The 16,167-nt window shown below is 31.5% G+C and overlaps 1 protein-coding gene and 1 long non-coding RNA gene across 2 annotated transcripts; one reads left to right on the plus strand and one right to left on the minus strand.

Moving 5' to 3' along the window:
* Nucleotides 1-951: 951 nt before the first annotated feature.
* LOC112794471 (uncharacterized) lies at nucleotides 952-2,192 on the plus strand. The gene is made up of 2 exons (XR_003198881.2): nucleotides 952-1,649; nucleotides 1,835-2,192. It is a non-coding gene; the product is annotated as an uncharacterized lncRNA (long non-coding RNA).
* A 7,435-nt stretch (nucleotides 2,193-9,627) lies between these two features.
* On the minus strand, nucleotides 9,628-11,346 carry LOC112797781 (zinc-finger homeodomain protein 8-like). Its single transcript, XM_025840870.3, has one exon. It carries the CDS (start codon nucleotides 10,797-10,799, stop codon nucleotides 9,777-9,779), a length of 1,023 nt encoding a protein of 340 aa, XP_025696655.1. The 5' UTR covers nucleotides 10,800-11,346; the 3' UTR covers nucleotides 9,628-9,776.
* Nucleotides 11,347-16,167: the final 4,821 nt, after the last annotated feature.

Raw genomic sequence — 16,167 nt, forward strand, 5'->3', positions numbered from 1 at the left:
TTTAATTGTTTCCGATTACTACTCCACAGTAACTAGCGAATCTGATTTGATTTTTTTTTTATTTGAAGGAAATTAAAAAAGTGAGATATGTTTCAAATTGAAAAGCAATTGTGCTTGCAGATAACTTAACTAAAACTTGAAAGCAGGGAGCATGATAGAGTAATAATTGAATTTCAACTAGCTTTCAGTTAGAGATGATTAAAAAAATCTGTTAGAGAAGTCTGTTAAGAATGTCAGACTGGTTCTTCAATTAGTACAATCTTTCATTCACATTTTTGTTTTGCGTCTATATATATAGCATAGCACTGTAATATTGTGATCAATTTTGAGAAATAAGATTTAGATCAGATTCAATCACAAAACTCTCTCTCTACTCTTCTTTCTTTCTTCTTCTCTATTACAGGCCTGGTACCTTTCATGGTATCAGAACTTGAACCTATAATCATGGTTGAAGAACAAGCTGCGCTGCAACCAAGCTTCACATCCTCTTCGATCTCGATAAAGCTCGACGAGGATAATTTTCTACAGTAAAAAGATCAAGTTGAGTCCATAATTGAAGGATATAACTTGTTGAATCACATAACGGGAGAAGGAATACCAATAAGATTCAAAGAAAATGGTGAAGTGAATCCAGAATTCTAAGCGTGAAAGAGACAGGATGCTCTGTGAAAGTCATGGCTTCTAGCCTCAATGACAAAGCCCTTCACCACCAGAATGGTAGGGTGTGTATATGCGTGCGAGGTATGGAGACGTCTTGATGATCACTTTACTTCTCAAGTCAGAGCAAAAATTATATACTTAAAGCACAAATTGAGCACCATCAAGATTGAAAGTTCTGTCAATGAATATGTACTTGCATTGAAAAGTACGATAGATGCATTGGCGTCTGTTGGAGAACCGATGAGAGAAAGCGACCATGTGAATGCAATTCTAAATGGCTTAACAGAAGAGTATGGATCTGTAATCACATCAGTAGTTGCAAGACCCGTTAGCATCACAGTTGGTGAACTCAAAGCACTTCTACTAACACAGGAAAGCATGCTTGAAAGGTTCAGAAGACCAGAAGCGTTAGTCCAGGCTAATCTTGCTCACACAAGAAGTGGATTCAGATGAGGATTCAGAGGAGGAAGAGCAGGCAGAGGAGGAAGACCTTCATACAATGGCAACAACAGGTTTGAGCCAGGAGGACAATTTCAAAACAGCAATTTCCAAACTAATAATTTCTAGAATAGTGGCAATTTTCAGAATAGTTCAAGATCTACTTCACAGTACAATGATAATTCAAGATTCACTCAAAGAGGCTACAATGAAAATCCAAGATTCATGCAGAATGGCGAAAGACCTGTGTGCCAAGTCTGTGATAAGATTGGTCACACTGCCAAAAACTGTTGGTATAAATATGAAAGGGACAACAACTATGGAGCTGACCTGAGGTACTTAAGGCCTGAAATGCACAACTCACAAGATTCACAAGCTAGCCAATCTTCTTCTCAACCACCTCATGCATTGCTTGCAACTCCAGCAACTATTCATGATTCAAACTGGTATTTGGACTCTGGAGCAACCCACCATATGACCTCAGATAAAAAATCTGATGGAAGAACAAGCCTATGAAAGATCAGACCAAGTAATCGTAGGGAACGGTTCAGGTTTGCGAATCAATCTTATTGAAAAATCTCTTTTTAAATCTGATTTGAGCAATAGGGAATTCATTTTACAAAAATTACTGCATGTGCCTGATATTACCAAAAATCTGTTGAGTGTATATCAATTTTGCTGTGACAATTCTGTCTATTTTGAGTTTTATTCTGATAAATGCTGTGTAAAATCCCAGGAAACCAGTGAAGTAGTTATTCAGGGAGTAGTCGAAAATGGAATGTACAAATTTCTTCACTTCAAACCATCAATCAAGTCTGCTTGTGTCTCAACATTGTGCAGCATTGACAGCTTCTTGCTCTGGCACAATAGGTTGGGGCATGCCTCTAATAGTGTAATGTCCACTATCCTCAAGTCCTGTAATGTCAATTTTAATTCTAATAAATCAGTATGTAAAGCTTGTTGTGTAGGCAAGTCTCACAAATTGCCTTTTCCTCTTTCTGAATTTGTATACACAGCACCTCTCGAACTAGTATATTCTGACATTTGGGGTCCAACCCCCACTCCTGACATTAATGGAAACTTCTATTTTGTTCTGTTTATTGATGCATTTTTCAAATTCTCTTGGTTGTACCTCATTAAAGCAAGGTCTCAGCTCAAATCAATGTTTATTTCTTTCTAATGTATGGTTGATTTGCAATTAAACACTAAACTAAAAATGCTACAAATTGATAATGTTGTTGAATACACTAGTCTATCTAAAGAACTGCAGGCACAAAAAATTATGCACAGGCATGCCCTATGTACATCAACAAAATGGCAATATTGAGAGAAAGAACAGACATGTAGTGGAGAAAGGACTTGCAATGCTTGCTGGATCTAGCATGTCCATAACATACTGGGAGAAAGCCTTCTCATCAGCAGCAAACTTAATCAACCAACTCCCTACACCAACTCTTGACAACTACTCGCCTATAGAGAAGCTCTTTGGAAAGAAACCAAATTATGACACTTTAAGAGTCTTTGGCTGTCTTTGTTTTTCTCATCTAAGGCCTTACAATAAACACAAACTGGACTTTTATTCTGCTCCATTAGTTTTCATAGGATTCAATTCGGTTCACAAGGGTTATAAATGCCTCACACAAAGTGGCAAGATAATAGTGACAAGAGATGTAGTTTTTGATGAAAACAAATTTTCCTTTAAAGAAGGAAACTTCTTTAGCAGCAACTCAGATAAGCACAACTTAGAATTCATAACTCATGCCTTACCAAGAATATATCTTTTACCAAAATTCATGTCCCAAGGACTCTATCTCTCAACACATTTGCAACAGCAAACTCCTCCCCACATAACCACATCAAATACTAGCCCAATTACAAATCCAATTATATCACCTAACAACACAATTCTGCAGCCCACTTCATTTATATAAAACTCACCCAGCCAGCCAACATCACCTATACTTCACATATCACAACCTAAAAATCAAATACATCAACCTATGTCACAACTTGTAGCTCCATCCACTGTTCTAATTTCAATTTCTATGTCTGACTTGAAGGTTGTCTTACCACCACCTACAGATGATACTGCTCAACCAATCACCAGTAATATACATCACATGATCACAAGAAGTAAACATAAAATTTTCAAGCCCAAAGCACTACAAGTCACAGTTGAACCTAGAAGTGTCAAAGAGGCATTAGCTCACCCTAAATGGAAAAGAGTCATGGACAGTGAATATGAAGCACTGATGAAAAATTCAACATGAAAGCTGGTACCACTGCCACAAGGGAGAGAGGCTATTGGAAGCAAGTGAGTATTTATAGCCAAGTGCAATGCTGATGGCTCGTTGCAGAAATATAAGGCCAGATTAGTTGCACAGGAGTTCTCCCAAAAACCTGGTTTTGATTTTAATGAAACTTTTAGTAAAGTAGTGAAGCCAATTTCAATAGGAGTAATCCTAACAGTGGCATTGGCAAATGAGTGGAGCATTAGGCAGCTTGATGTCAATAATACCTTTTTCTATGGTGACTTAAGTGAAGATGTTTACATGAGACAGACTCAAGAGTATGCAGTTGGAGATAGTATCCTAGTTTGTAAGCTTACAAAAGCACTATACGGCCTCAAACAAGCACCCAGGGCTTGGTACCACAAGCTTTGCACAACACTTAACCACTTAGGATTCAATGCTACCAAATCAGATGTTTCAGTTTTCTCAAGATTCACTAAAGGAACTAGTCTTTTTGTTTTGGTGTATGTCGATGACATCATCATCACTGGACATTCAAAAACTGAGATCAACAGGTAATTCAGCAATTAAACAGCAAGTTTGTACTCAAAGATTTGGGTGACCTGCATTATTTTTAGGAATACAAGTCTCTAAAACGAGCAATGGTGGGCTACTACTTACTCAAGAAAAGTATGCAAAAGACCTAGTTTTTAAGGCTGGAATGGATGGATCATGGATGCAAGTCTTACCAAAATCCCTTTCCCTCATCAGTCAGGATCTCTAAATTTGGAGGAGCAAACTTTGAAGATCTCAAACTATACCGGTCAATAGTTGAAAGTCTACAATATCTGACTATTACAAGACCTGAACTAGCCTATGCTGTAAGTAAAGTTTCACAAATCTTGCATAACTCTCTGCTTGAACATTGGAAGCTGGTGAAATGAATTTTGAGGTATATTAGTGGGACTTGTAACTATGGGTTGCATCTGCATAGGAGCAAGTCCATGCAAATCACTGCATACAGTGACTCAGACTGGGGTGGTGATCTAGATGATAGAAACTCTATAGAAATTTTTTGTGTTTTCTTAGGCAAAAATCTCATATCTTGGAGTGCAAAGAAGCAGACAGTTGTGGCAAGATTCAGTACTGAGGCTGAATATAGAGCCTTAGCATACTTGGTAGCTGAATTAATATAGCTCAAAAATTTGATGGTTGAACTAAAATTGGATTTTCCAGCTCCTCTTCTGATGTATTCTGACAATCTCAGTGCAGTCTTCCTAGCTGCAAATCTCATTCTGTACTCAAAATCAAAGCATTTTGAGACTGACCTCCACTTTGTCCGAGATTATGTAACAAAGAAAGTAGTAGCTGTTAGTCACATTCCTAGTTCAATGCAAATAGTAGATGTACTCACAAAAGCATTACCTAGTGCTGTCTTTCTGCAATTTCGGTCAATGCTGAATGTAGAAGAGACTGGGCCGAGTAGTGAAGGAGGAAGACAGAAGATAGAAGAGTTAGAAAGTGGGAGGTATGCAGAAGTTACAGCAACAAACAATCAAACCAGGTGGAATAATCAAAGGAACTTGAAAGCAAGGAGCACGATAGAGTAATAACTGAATTTCAGCTAGCTTTCAGTTAAAGTTGGTTAGAGAAGTCTGTTAAGAGTGCCAGACTGAATCTTCAGTTAGTTACAACCTTCCATTCACATTTCTATTCTGCGTCTGTATAAAAATTTTGAAAAAAAATCGGTAAAATCAATTTGAAAAAAAAAATCATTAAAATCAATTAATAACGATTTCAATAAATCGTTAAGATAGTTAAAATTATTAAAATTAGTAAAATCAATTTAAAAAAATCATTAATAACGATTTCAATAAAAAGAGAACGTGAAAGAAAAATAAAATAATCGTTAAATTATTGATCAATGATTGAGATTAATACTTAAATTTAGGACTACTGATTCTATAATATCAGAAATTCTAAAAAATATTTGGCTTACTTAAAATTATTAATCACATTTTATTTTATTTTTTGTCTTTTTTTTAAAATCGTTAGTCACGATTTTTTTTGTGACAATAATAATTTTCATATCAGCACATTATACTAAATTAGTGTAATATTCCCATATTACACTCCTCGCTCCATAATATCCAAACAATTTGCCGACACGTGCAGTTAATTAATAATTAAAATCTTGCTACACCAAAACCAAAAGGTTTGAGTAGTTTATTGAGAAACATTAAAATTAGATTTATAATAGAAATGATATGATATGATATGTTGTGGCTTAAGTTAATTAGAAGAAAAAAGTTCATCCATCTAATCATGTAATTTAGGAATTATTATTAGAATGTCACATCAACTTGGCAGAGAGTAATTTTTTTAGGTAGGGACAGAAAAGTAGCCTATGTGTTAACCCTATTTGGTTTACTTTATTATTGACCCTATAAAAATTAAGTTAGCTCCCATATTAAGCAACGTAACATTGTATTATGATTATCATTAAAGATAAGTGCACCTCACCACATATCCGTTATCTTCTTAATCACCAACCAAAAGCTAAAAAGGACAGAGTAATCTTATGATAATGATGTCTCAATACGCGGTTTTGAGACATTATTATGGACAAATTAAATTAAACTTTTCATCAGCTATTTATATATGTGTACAAAATAATAAAATGTGCTTTTTGAATTGACAGCTTCTTAAAATTTTAGTTCAAAGGGAATGTTTTAGAATTTTGTTCAACAGGAATGTTAATTGTTTTTATTGACCCACATAGATTAAATTAAAATTTAAAATATTATTTGCCCACGTTTCTATGAATTCTTAATAAACGGTTGATAAAGACAGGAGGAGTAATAAGAAGAATTGTTGCACCGTCAAACATATTATTGGCTGCTTCTGGTTTTAATCAAAGGAAAATTATTAGAAATTAAGCTAATAAGATTGATTATTCTTCCATAGTTTTATGATTATCTATTTGACCATTTAGTCACATTATTAATTTATTAATGTTGAATATTGAGTCATGTTATTATCATTAATTTAATTATATATAATCGTCATCATACTTTAATTTATTTTTCTACATATATATGAAAAGAATAATTATTTATCTGTTGCGAGTGATTTTCCAATACTGTACTTATTATTATGAGATTAGCTACTCAGTTTTTTTTGCATGATTATGTAAAGTTAGCTTCGTACGCAAGCATCTAATTAATTATATAAATTTAGGAAGAAGATGACAAATATTTTGAGCATGAAGTCTGTACAATATAAATGATAGTTATTTGAATTGTTTAAATGTTTTGTTTTGAGTTCAATATTCAAGAGTAGTTTATGTGCAACAAATTTTTTTTTATCTAATTTGTCATTATTATCTTGAATACAATTACGTAAATACTTATACATCTAACATAAATTTTTTACCCATTTAAAAATGAATTTCAACAAAATTAGAAATTAGTCGTTAATTCTCGACTAATATATAACAGATCTAGTAATAGTGTAATACAAACTAATTGGATCAAGTATTTAAGGTGTTTGATTGTGTATGATAATCTAATATTTTAATCGTTAATGTCAATTATAAAATTATCATAATATATATATATAAAATTAAAAACAATCACTAAAATCAACAAATTATCATACACCATAAAATACTAGAAATATTTCCTATAATATATATAGCATGAAGAATTGTGCAAAAGTTCAACTAATTAATTATAACCAATTTTGCAATTACAAAAGATCATAAAAAAATTCCTTTTTATTTATTTTATTTCCAAAAGACCAGCAAAACCACCTAATTGATTATTACTAGTGCAATAGCACACCATAATTGAAAAGCATAAGGCACTATTCAAACTCAGATCAAGAAGATAGTTAGCAAATTCCAGAGAGAATACCATGCATCTATATATGTAGAAGTATTATCCCTAATTTCATGATAACGAAAACCCAACTTGCAAATTAAAAGCTAGTAAAGTTCATGACAAATTAACTCCTTAATTATTAGAATATAAAATAGGCAAAGTTATTTTCAACAGTTTTTGCCGTCAATAATAGTAAGGCTGAGTTGCACTCCCAAATCACTTTCATAAACAATTATTATTAAGTGCAAAGCATTTGAATTCAAAGATCAAGTTTTATTTTCTCCCCACACAGTGTGTTACTGTTGTGTTTAGTGGGAATAATTGACAAAAATCCATCACATAATGCACCAATAACCCCTGTTTTTAAGGGACCAAGCACCAGCCCATCACTTGCTGGTTACCAGAACCATAAGGGTAGTCCCTCAGAATTTAGGGACCCACCCCCCATCATAAGTACCCCATTCTATTATTAAAGACTCAATTTTCTTCAAATTTTACTCATAAATTGCCTTAAATATATTAAATTAAGTTTGGTGTATACCATTTATTAAAATAACAAAAAATTTTCACATACGCTAAAAATAAATTATCAAATCAATCCTCATATATTTGTATATATCTATGAAAATTACTTAAATAAAGACACATAAATCGTATTTTTTTAAAGATATTTTTTAACAATTAAAATTTAATAAATGTAATCGATTAAACCATGTTATTTCTATCATAATTAAATTGAACAATTCGATTTAGTCAAAAAATTGTTGAACCAAATCTTAAACTAATCTAAGTTAATATTTTTTATAAAAAATAACTATAATATCTCTATTGTAAAAAATGATTAGGAGTATTTTAGTTATTTTCTATAATAAGAGTATTATAATCATTTTTTATAATAAGGACATTGTAGTTATTTTTTATAAAAAAATATTTAGACAGATTCAAGATTTGGTTCATTAATTTTTGTCAAATCAATTTATCTGATCTAATTTTGTCAAAAATAACATAATTTAATTAATTATATGTATTAAATTTTAATTATAAAAAATATCTTTAAAAAAATATTTTAAATATCTTTATATAAGTAAATCTTATATTTATACATGTTAATTTGCATAATTTTTAATTAAATAATCAACCATTGGCCAGAATAATAAAAATTGTCTAACAGATAGATAATCAAGCTTATTTAAATTATGAGATACAAAATATACATTTTGTATATAATAACTAAATAATGATTATGCCAATAAACTATAACTCAAATGACATAATCTTTCTCTACTTATCTAAAAAGTTGCAGGTTTGAGTCTTCCTATCTTTAGTAAAAAAAAAAAAAAACTAAATAATGACTTTTTTTGTATATAAGTATCATAATTGTTAAAATAATTCAATCTATACAGAATTAATAAAAATAATAATTGATATTATCAAACTTTATATTATTTCCACTACTCCATCCAAATTAGAGTTACTTCAATTTTGGCATTTTGAAATCCATAGGAAGGAGGTACAAACAATGAATTCATTTGGCTGGCTTTCAAATTAATTTTTCAAAATTTTTCAAAATAAGTTATAAAAGAAGAACCGAATATAAGTAAATATTTGTATATATGATGGGCAATTTTAATTAAACTGATTATGGAATGATGGAAAAGAAGACAGAGGCAGGCATAGGTTGTGGACCCTAGAAAAGAAATAAAAAAATAAAAGAAAAGAAATAAATTATGTGAATATAATGATGGAAAACAAAACACACCCATAACGTTCAATAAGTGCGGAAGACAAGACAGTACTCTCTCTTTCTCTCTCGTCATCATCTTTATTATTTCAATATTTTGGCAAATACATCTTTATCTTTTTTTTTATTTACCAAGAAAGAGAACCACTTCCTTAAAAGGAAAGTGGCTAAAACCATTTCCCAATTCCCAAACAACACAATCAAATTGGATAATTAGATTACACTTTCACGTGGAGATGGATTATTATCTTAAAATAATTGGGATTAGCCAAGATCATACGTACCATTGCTACAGCACCATAATAATAATAATGCATGCTGCATATTGAACTCATCAAACTCAGAAATCAAGCATAGTGTAGAATATGAATTTAAATTAAATTGATGGAATGGGACCATAAGGAGGGAATAGTGTAGACCCATATGAAATAACAAGAGTAACACATAATAAAGCCTTCAAAACAGCAACACTTTCTGCCTCTTTCTCTCGGACATCAACACAAAAATCATTATTACTAAGCAGAATTCCCAGCAAACACTTTCATTTTCTCCATTCTCCTAATTCCTTCAAATTAATAAACACATACTATCTACATGCATCAATTAAATTAACATATAGCATCATTCATCATTAATATATAACTAAACAATTAATAACAAAAGATAAGAGAAGGGGCAAAAATAGAACTAGCAATTAATTAAGGTACCGTGCCATTAATATATCCTTAATCTACCTCTAAGAACATATTATATATTATTTAATTCTCTCGCTCTCTTCCTATGATCATCTTTCTGCTGCCATGAAATGAAGAAAGAGTAGGATTAAGAAGAAGAAGAAGAACCATTAGCACCGCCATTAACACCAACACCAACACCATTACCATTGTTGTTATTATTAGGATCTTCCTCCATAATAATGCTTCTGCTACCACCACCACTACCAAGAACACCAACACCACCGTTAATGGTGGTAACAGCAGCGCCATTACTCTCTTTCTTCGCGAGATTGTTCTTGTTGTTATGCATCCAAACTTTGAGAACACCACGATCAACGCCAACCTCGCTGCAGAACTCATGAACCAAATCATCGTCTCTCTTCTGCATCTTCCACCCAACACGCTCTGCGAACTTGTGCATCTTCTCCTTCTGCTCCTGGCTGAACTTCGTCCTGAACCTCTTCCTCGGAGACGCTAAAGCTGCGGCGGCGGAAATTGGTGCCGCGGTGCTCTCCGGCGGCGCCGCGATGCCAGCGCCGGAGAGGGCAAGTAGCATGTGAGGTGCTGCGGACGGGTGGTGATAGTAAGCGGAGGAGATCGGCGGCGGAGACGCCGAGTTAGGGCTTCGGTGAGGCGGTGGAGGTGGCGGTGGAGGAGGATGGTGGCGGTTTTGTGAATGAAACTCGAAGGCAGAGGAGATAAGCGGGTCCTCTGGCTCACGGCGGTGGAAGTTCCTGTGGCAGCCGCAGGCGGCGCACTTGATGGATGTAGGGTCGCCGGCGGTGGCGGTGGGTGCGGGCATGAATTCCCCACAGCCGTCGAGCGCGTGGCCGCCGAGAGCGGCGGCGTGGTTCTTCAAGCATTCCTTGTATACAACGAGTTGGTGGTGGTGGTTGGCGGCGGAGATATGGTGAGGGTGGTGGCGTTTTAGAACCCCATTTGAGAAAGTTAAAGCCTTTGATGGTGTTGGTGTGTTGGGTATGGTTGTAGTAGTAGTAGTGTTTTGAATAATCCTAGTTGGTGTTTCAGTTTCATGTTCTTCAGTTGGTGGTGATGATTTTGTTGGAGTAGTGCTACTATTGTTGATGTTGTTGTTGTTGTTGATTGTTGTTTGTGCTGCTATGTCCATGGCTCTAACATCTAGGGTCCTAACAACAACAACGAAAATTAAAACAAGATAATATTAAAATAACAAACAAAGTTTTAAAAGCTAAGCTTTTTTAATTTCTTGTGATGATGGATGGGTTTGCTGCTGCTTCTGCTGCTTCTAGCTAGCTAGCTATTTAGGTTAGAGATATCATCACACTCCATCAAAATTCAATTCAATTTCAAGTTTGAACCCTTTCTCACTATGCTACTGTTTTATATGTGTTTGGGAATTATACATCATTTTTTGGGCTATCAACAAGAGCAAGTGAACAAAGAGAGGCAGCTGAAAAGAAAAAGGTTAGTTTTTTATTTTTGGTGGTGGCGGCGGTGGCGGTGGCGGCGGTGGTGGAGGTGGAGGAAGGTTTATTTTTAGTGGTGGTTGTTTCTGTGAGAGAGGGAGAGAGAGAGAAAGGGGCAAGGGGTGAGGGACTGTTGATAATAAAAAAATCTTGGGTTATGTGGTTGTGGGTTGTTCTTAACCAGCTTTGGGTATTTAACCCTGGTTCTAATCCATGGTTAAGTTGTTGACCCTACTTTGAGGTTAGATGTGAGTAATAAATATACCCCCTTTGTTGTATTGGAATTATTATTATGACCCTATACAACTGTTACTTATTACTACTATATCACACTATACTATATAGGATTCATTAGTAATGGTAATTCTCTTCCTCCATTTTTATATATTTAATCTTGGGAATTTGATTTTGACTCCACCATAAAATGGGGTCCCAAATTTCAGTTGAGTCATTTTGCTTCAATCACAAGTATTTTTAATGGAGACTCGGTGAGTTGACTCGGATGGATGGGGTTAATTTTGATGTTAGCATGAAATTAGAATGGCCTGCAATTCTGAGGCAATGGACTGTAACCTATCTTAATTTGTCAAGTGTTGCAGTAGGGAAGGACGGGACGGGTCAGCTTTCACAGTAAAATCATTCACATCAAAAAAATTTTTAATTCCATTTTTCTATTACAAAAATTATTAGGTAAATCTTACTATTATTCCTTTGACCCATCAAACTAAGATATTTTACATGGACGAAAAATGGGTTAAAAGGAGGCAAATTATTTTTTTATGCGAGTAAATCTGGTGTTTTATAAAAAAAAATTGTGTATTTTTTGTGTTTTACATGTGTATGGTTCAATGCGAAAATCCCACCTAGCTATTGCGATTTCTAATTTAATTTTTAAAAAATCTCATGTACTGATTTTTTATAAAAAATAATAGAAATTTTATTATTAATTTTTATTTTAATAAAAATTTAAGTATAGCCAATTTTACATGAAGTTGACAGGTGAAAACGTTAAATAATATAAAAAATTTTGACTAAATTTTTATCTAATAATTTTCAATTACCAACTTCAAGTGAAATTGACTATATCTAAATTTTTATATTTAATTTTATTTTTTTTAAAATAAAAATTTCACGTATCAATTTCTAATTTTATAATTTGTCTCGATATTTTAACATTCTAAAAAAAATCAATAATTTAGAATTTAACAAAAAAATCCTCCATATGTAAAATATACAATATAGAAATATAAACATTGAAAATTTGTTAGAAACAAAAATTTTGTTAATTATGTTGATGTCGACTCGTATTTTTTATCTTTATTAAAAATAATTTTTTACCCATAACAAATTATTTACTTTTGTCTACAATTCAATCACACAATCAAAATCAATTTTAAACATATATACCTGGGCCCATAATACTTTTATATTATTTTTTTGTCCCCACAACAATTATACTCTTTTTAGGGTTTTCTGTTTTTTAAACCCTGTGGTTAAGGATGCTATATGATTCTGCTAAGCAAAAACATTATCAACTAAATACTTGATTAAACTGGCTCATATGAATGATTTCGATTTTCAAGTAACAAGACCAAATGACCCTGAAATCTAGCTGGAATGAAACGTCGTCGTTAGCTAGGCAATAGTGGCGGATTCCGTAAAATTTCACCAAAAAGGAGCCTGCATGCAACTAAATGATACGTGGAACCTTAAAAGCAAAAGGTTATGAATTATGATAAGATACTTGATAAAATTATTAAAGTGGAAAAATGTTTATTTGAAAAATGAAGTTCAGTTTTAGAGTTTTTTTTTTAGGTAGTGACATCATTCAATCGTTTCTTTTTTGTTCGGATAATTATTTACATGTATTTGAAAGTAATCATTTTTATTAATATGATGGTATTTATTTAGATGTTATGACTTATGAGTAAAAAAAATTAAAAAAAATTAAATTAAATTATTAGTTATATTGAAATTTTTTGTCAGAATATATTAATTAATATTAATATCCTTAATTGGTATGGGTAGTGCGGTAAAATTAAAAAAAAAAGTATAGATGCTTTTTATACGATTTAGATTTTGAAGAAATAATTTTAATCTAAAATTAAATAATCAATAATACGGTAATACCATATTTGTCCAATCCACTGATTTAATTTCAGAAAAAAATGTCCGCTAATAATTTCAAAGTACAATAATTTTCCTTAAACATTCAGAAATTAGCTATTTGTTAATAAAAAGAGTACGCAATGAATTTGTATTTGTATACTTTTCTTTCCAATTCGAATAAAAAAGGTGTTGGAGTCTAAATTCATAGATATTACGTGTAATAAAGAAAGTGAAAAGTAGAATATAATTTTTGGAAAATTTTATTCTCTCTTCAACTTGATCGGAAGAGAGCTAAATGGTATCTTTGTCGGCATTACGGTCATTGAAACGGAACGTGGCAACAAAACGGCGTCGTATATGCTCCATTAGCTTAGGACAAGAGAAACATGGTCCGGAAAACCGTACCGGGAAAGTAGGTGCTCACTTTTTCTGTTCGGACAATAATACCCTCCATGGTTCCAGCTTTTTACCATAGACTAAATTGATAAATAAACCTGACGATTTAACAGGTTAGTTTTTTTTTTTAAATAATAATAAAATTTTTTAAGATAAAAATAAATACATTAATTTTAAATTAAGTTCTATAATTAAAGTAAAAGATTTTAATTTGAAATAATTTATTTATATTTACTATTGTAAAAAATTTTATTAATATTTTTTTAAAATTAATTTGTTTAAAATATAAATTTTTAATGATTTATTTATCACTTTATTTTTACCATCAAGAATTTAAGACAGCTCCAGATCATGCGACATGTGTCAAGAGAGGTCACGTGAAAGATCACGTGAGTCATCTACTCAAATTTATAATTTGTTTGTTGGATTGGTATGAGTTATATATATAATAATGTGTTGTTTAATTAAGAATATCTACATAGAAAATAATTAAGTAGAAAACATAGGCTTAGCTTTCAGGTGCCAAAACTGTTCTTCCTTATTGTTATCATTATTTTTTTTTCAGGACTAATTTTTAACTTGTTTTCAACTCTATAATCATTTAATGTCAGTGCTAAGGACAAGGTTAGAAGAACACCATGCTTATCTTCCAATCAACAAATATAATTATCAACTCTATATATCTTACTATCACCCCAACTCCCTATATTCACACTATCATGTACATCTTAACAACTCTATACTTCCTTTCGGATCTAGCATTTTAATACTATGTCATGATACCACTTATCTCAAAAGATTCAGTTGATAAAAAAATATAACACTAATAATTATATCTCTAATACTCCATAAATCTCTATTATACACATTGTATAAATATTTCATTGACTTCTCATACTTTCCCTAATAATAATTAGTTTAATCATATATAGATGAGTACTATTATATATTATACTCTCACGTAGTCTATTATTAGAAGAGTTGAGTACAAGTCGGGTGTTTTTAGTGCATTTTAATCTAAAACAAGAGAGAATATAGAGAGGAAAATGAATCACCTTCAACAAAACTATATCTAGATGTGTCATCAGATTAATTATTCAAAAACTTTATATCAATTTCATGTTGCCTAAAATTAAAATTCTGATCATTTTTATAAGTATGAGTCTATCTTTATTTCTTGAGTTAGTTTTTTAAAATAAATAAATTAAGTCTATTTAATTTCTTATGTAGTACTCGAGTTAAATTAAAGAATTAATATTAAGTTATTCAGGTCTGCTACACATATAAGTTTTTTGGGTATACAAGTTTATATAAATTAGTCAAAATTCAATAAAAATAATCCTCAATTTATATTGCGTGTAAACACGCGCTTCTCCCATTCTTTAATAGCGTAAACAGTTCTTTTCCCTCGATCAAAACTACAACGCTTAAAATTTAAACAACGATCAAAATCTCTAAAATATTTCTCAAAATCGTCAAAAAAAAGGCAGGAAGTTTCAAAACTGAATCTAAAAAGAATTATGAAAAAATAAAATAACAAGATGAAGAAGAAAAAACAGCAAAAAATGAAGAGGAAGAAGAGGAAGAGTTTTGAAATATGCTGAATTTATCGATACAAATCTACCGAAAATTCTTAAATAATACACATAAATATCTTAGTTTTACACTGAAATTTGCTGTAATTACACAAAAATATTTTCTCTAATGTTGCATTTTCTTCTTCTTCTTCTTCTTTTCCTTATTTCTTTCTTTCTTTTTTTTAGTTGAATGAATGTAAGTTCATTCTCTTATAAGTAATTTTGCAGCATTATGTGTCTCTTCTTCTTCTTTATTTGATTTTTTTGTTTTTATTCTTGTTAAGAGAGTAAAATAAGAAGAAACTTAATAAGGTAAAATAAGAAAGGAAAGATAAATAAAAATAAGAAAAAGACGGTGATGATGATGAAAAAAGAAGAAGAAGTAGCAAAGATGAGAGAGTAGGAAGAGGAAGAGTTTTGAATTATGCAGAACTTATTAGTATAAATCCACCAAAAATTTTAAGTAATACACATAAATGTCTTAGTTATACACCGAAATTTGTTACAAATATACAAAAATATTTCTTTTAATGTTACATTTTTTTCTTTTTCTTTTTTTCTTATTTATTTATTTCTTTTAGTTGAATGAATGTAAATTCATCATCTTCCAAATAATTTTACAACATTATGTATTTTTTCTTCTTCTTTATTTATTTATTTATTTTTTTCATTATTGTTAATAGAGTAATTAAAACAAGAAGAAATTTGAGAAGGTAAAATAAGAAGGAAAAGATGAATAAGAAAAAGAAGAAGAAGAAGATGGTGATGATAATGAAAAAGAAGAAGAAGAAGCAGTAGAAGATGAGGGAAGAGAAAAATGAAAAGTTTTAAATTATGCAGAACTTATCAATACAAATCCACCGAAAATTCTTAAACAATGCGTATAAATATTTTAGTTTTACACCGAAATTTACTGCAAAAATACACAAAAAAATATATTTTTCATGCAGAACTCCTACATTACATT

This window comes from Arachis hypogaea, chromosome 4 (assembly GCF_003086295.3).
Source record: "Arachis hypogaea cultivar Tifrunner chromosome 4, arahy.Tifrunner.gnm2.J5K5, whole genome shotgun sequence".
Lineage (NCBI taxonomy): Eukaryota > Viridiplantae > Streptophyta > Magnoliopsida > Fabales > Fabaceae > Arachis > Arachis hypogaea.